Here is a 4,756-nt window from a genome sequence, read left to right on the forward strand (position 1 = left end):
ATCGGAAGGAAAATATAAACATAGGGAGATTCATGAATCATGGGGAATGGTTTCGTGCTTCAAGGTCGTTTCAAATATCTTACTTTATTTTAAGCGTACCTGATTGCAGAAAACAACAAGAACCTTTGAATTTGTAGAAGATCCTTCTCATAAAGCCAGAATTGCATCTCCAATGCATTGTTTCACGTTCAACACAGAAAAAATTAAATTGAATCAATAGTATGTAGATCAATTCAATAAAATAAGAATTAATCATAAAAATAATGATTAAAATGTAATACTCCCCAGATTGAGGATCAAACTCTCTTTAGCGCAACGTCAAGAGTGTGCTGATAACGTGTTGTAGACATAATTTATTGAACAATTAAGGAGGCCATAGAGAGAGGGGGTGCGGCACATAGAGAGAAAGAGAGAGATGTGTAACTGTAGGTGTGTTCTATTCCACCTTATTGTGCCTTTAGTTATAGTAGTAGGATAGGTAAAAACCTTTCCCTTTAAGATTACAACATTTAATAGGTAATCAACTCCTAATAGGAATATAAGAGATATTCCAAGATATACTAAGATTTACACAATCACATTCCTATTCTAATAGGACTGCAACAAAGACAAAATAAAAAGTAAAGTGAATAGCACCAGAATTGATTTTTTAGTGTAAAAATGTGGTTTTTCGTTAAAGTGAACAGTACTAGGAGCTTATGGTTAAAATTCCCAACATTTATTATTACTCTACATTGAGTTTAATTTTATGGTTTTTTTTATTGTGGTGAATATTATGGTTTACCTGTCAATAATAGTAAACAAGAGTTTCTTCACAGTTAAAAATGATAGACTATGTATTCGTAAATCATCCGATGACCGGGCGAACATAATTAAATATATTAAATGAAAATATAGGAAGTAAAGGAAATAGGTGGTGATGATGATGCATTGTGTTGGATAATCAAGGCAATCATGTGCAATGCCTGGGAAAAGCAGCATTCATTTCACTGTTCATGATGCACTTACCTCAGACGAAACATCCTCGATTGCCCACAAAGATTTCAAACCACATGTACTGATTTTGTACATCAACTTTCCCTTTATTAAATTCTATTTACTTTGCCTTCCCTTAGTTTATGTAAATGATCATTTCAAGGTGGTTAAATATCAAAAGATCTGATCCATCAACTTGTGCGTCGGACAATCTTTGGCCGGTACGGTGGTACCGCTTATGCTCAAAGCTGATTATTAACTTACAAGTTGTTCCAACAAGTAAGATTCATGTATTATAGGTTCTACGTTCAAATATCAAAAGGTTCATCTTTGTTAAAATTGTAAAAATAAAACCGAACAATGTCACTGGTTCGACTTGATTTCGTTCGTTTTGATTGTTTCTATTTGATTTTTTAGGCTTGCCTCATCAATCACTTGCGGCCCAAAGCTTAAATCCAAACCCTCTTGCATGAATTCATCAACGAATTCAAAGAGAAATACTAAGAAGATAATGATGGAAAAAAGAATTGAAAAAAGGACCAAAAGTTGAAATGCTTATTCTCTTTTTAGTCAAAGCCATATATATACTTGTTTCCATTTTTCTTCAACATTAAACTATTATTTTTATACACAAGATCAACCAAACTTCAACACACAGTTTATCATATTGATTTCCCCTTTTTTTGGCAACAAGTATTTTATTTTGAATATGCTAAATTATTTTAATTTAACATTAATGTAGATAGACACACATAAACCGAATGATTCTTTTCTTAAACAATTTAATGAATGAGAAGGCGAGTGTGCAATGAGCTTGCATCTAGGGGTGGACATAAAAACTGCAAAACTGCATCGAACTGCGACAAAATAAATTGTAAAAAACTGTGTTGACAAAAAAGTCAACTTAGGTTCAAGAACTGGACTGAGTCGTTCATATCGATTCTGATTACGGTTTTCATCTTGACAGAACTGCCATAATAGGATCGAACTGTTTATTTATTTATTTTTTAAATCTATTTCACTTAGCCCATTTTTTATATTTTCCCAAATGAACCTTAATGTTTAAAGCTCTCATTATTGTTTTTTTTTTCCTCATCTCTTCCTCTCTTCTTCTTTTGCACCACCCCACTTTTCCATTTTCTTCAGTTCTTCTTCTCATCAATTATCCCAACATGTAGCCTCCATCTCATAATATCCCAGGCATAAGTTTTCTTTCTTATAAGCTCTCCTTGATATTTTTCTAATGGTTTACCAAAATTAGAATTTATTTTATTTAAGAGCGTTGCAGGAAGTAGTATTGTTAGACATTAATTGAATTTATATTTCTTTCTAGCACAGATTTATGTATTTATGGCATGCTCTAGCTCAGTATTGGGGTGGAGTAAAATTAAATAGGGGTGGGCATAAAATCTGGAGAAGTAGAAGATTCGTCTAAATATGTATAATTTTGGTTATAACTGTAAACTGATATGAATCGAACCGGAATCATCGTGAATCAAATTGTATGATTTTATTAATAAATTTGAGTTGTTAATATTTTACGATTCCAATTCCTATTTGAAAGTGGAGCAAACCGAACTGGACCGTGCCCTCTCCAACCCACGGTCGGAAGGTAGCTGTATCAACTCAAATCTGGTACTAATCCCTTCATGCTTATCATCTTTTAAATGCTTAACCCATTAATTAATTAATTAATTAAATTCCCCATATTTGCACTGCCCCAACCCAATTCAAATTTTAAACACAGAAAAACGCCATGGTGTAGACTGTTAGAATTTAAATCATGACCGCCTGGTGTCGGTCGACAGTAAGGCCGTTGGCGTCTCACAATCTCATCCGAGCGCCAGGTATACAGCTGGACTGACAGCTTGTCAGTCACGACCCGATTTCCCATTTCGCGACCGCTCTTGTCGTTTTCTCCACATCAGCGGTTCCGTGCGCCCCAAAAGAACAATAAAAACAAAATAAAATAATAAAGTTTACGAAACGGAACCAAAAATCTTAAAATCTTTCTCACGTAAATGCTCTCCAGCCTGGCTCAGTCAAACTTATCCTCAACTGCCACTCCATTATCTCCCCAATTTGTCGCGATATTATGATAAATTTGTTTCCTTAAGTCAAAACGGGAAATGAACTCAAAACGCTGTCGCTGGAGAAATATCGTGGCGCCGATATTTTAGGGGAGGAGGGTTCTCAGCAATCCAGAGGGGTCGACGTGGCAACGCGTGGTGGTTATACAGCTGTAGAGTGATGTAACGGGTAACGGGTAACGCAGCAGTACCGGTTGCCATAACGCCTTTTACCCGATTCGGTTACCCTAGGCCCCTCCTTTATAAACCCCTCCTACTCGTCTCTGCCTCTCTCACAATTCTCCGAGCCTCCACGGCCGAGAGTCTCTCTCCCTCCCTCTCTCCTCCAATTGTGTAGATTATTTATCCCCTTTCAAATTTTGATTTCGTTTTTATCTAGGGTTAGGGTTTTTCATTCATTCATGGATCAACAAGAGTCGGCAGCAATGGAGTCTTCTGCGATGGTGCAGAGAGAACTGGATCGGGTTAAAGGTCCCTGGAGCCCCGACGAGGATGAGAAGCTACGGCAAATCGTTCAGCGTTACGGCGCTCGCAACTGGTCAGTGATAAGCAAGTCGGTGCCGGGGCGATCGGGCAAGTCCTGCCGGCTGCGGTGGTGCAATCAGCTATCGCCGGAGGTGGAGCACCGGGCGTTCACTCCCGAGGAGGATGAGATCATCGCCGGGGCCCACGCCAAGTACGGAAATAAGTGGGCCACCATCGCCAGACTCCTGAACGGCCGTACGGACAATGCGATCAAGAACCACTGGAACTCGACGTTGAAGCGGAAGTTCTCGGCTCTCTCGCCGAACGAAGACGGCGCGACGATCGACGAAGGTATACTTCGTCCGGAGAAGAAAACTGCCACGGCGGCGGTGTCGTTTTCTGGTCTCTGTTACAGTCCGGGGAGCCCGTCCGGATCCGACGTCAGCGAGTCTGACGTTCCCGCCAGCTCATCCTCTCAGGTATTCCGGCCCGTGGCAAGAACCGCCGCTATCGTAACTCGAGAGTCGCCTCCGAGTCAGACTGAGTGGTGCGAGCCGTCGACTCTGCTGACTCTGTCATTACCGGGAGCGGAGTCGGCGTTGCACGAGTTGCCAACCAATGAATCGGCCCCTCACCGAGGACAGAGAACGGCGTCGTTGCAGCCGGAGAAGGAGACGAATGTCAATAACAGCAATACGATGTCGTTTGGGCCGGAGTTTATGTCAGTGATGCAGGAGATGATTAGAAAGGAAGTGAGGAGTTACATGGAGGGAGCAGCGTGCTCACAGGGTGAGGGCGTGAGGAATGCTGGGGTTAAGCGCATTGGGATTAGCAGGCTCGATTGAAAGTATAAAGCCAGAAACGAAAACATGGGATTAGGAAGTCAAGTAATCAGGATTAGGGAGTTGATGAGAAAAAAGAAATAATTTTGAGGATGTACAGAAGGCTATCTATTATTTTTTTGAATGTACAGAAGGCTTTAGAAATTTGAATTTTATTTCGATTTGTTGGGCCCAAATTTCGGTTGTTGGTTTCGTAATGGCACTGTTCCGAAAACTTTTGCCCGTCCATAGCTCTCTTCGTTCCATCCCTCTCTCCCTCTCGTCGCACTCTCCCATCTCAATTGAATCCAAAATTCCAACAACTTTCTAGAATTCAAGAATTCTATTGGAACAAGTTGAAGGGGGAGCGTAGAGTCGAAGGGGAGCCGCGGGTTCACCATCGTC

The 4,756-nt window shown here is 40.4% G+C and overlaps 1 protein-coding gene across 1 annotated transcript; it reads left to right on the forward strand.

The window, feature by feature from the left end:
* The first annotated feature begins 3,357 nt into the window (after positions 1 to 3,357).
* LOC103436434 (transcription factor MYB44-like) lies at positions 3,358 to 4,516 on the forward strand. Its single transcript, NM_001328942.1, is given in 1 exon segment — positions 3,358 to 4,516. A coding segment is annotated over 1 exon segment (870 nt). The 5' UTR covers positions 3,358 to 3,505; the 3' UTR covers positions 4,376 to 4,516.
* Positions 4,517 to 4,756: the final 240 nt, after the last annotated feature.

Source organism: Malus domestica, chromosome 05 (assembly GCF_042453785.1).
Source record: "Malus domestica chromosome 05, GDT2T_hap1".
In the NCBI taxonomy this organism is placed as follows: domain Eukaryota; kingdom Viridiplantae; phylum Streptophyta; class Magnoliopsida; order Rosales; family Rosaceae; genus Malus; species Malus domestica.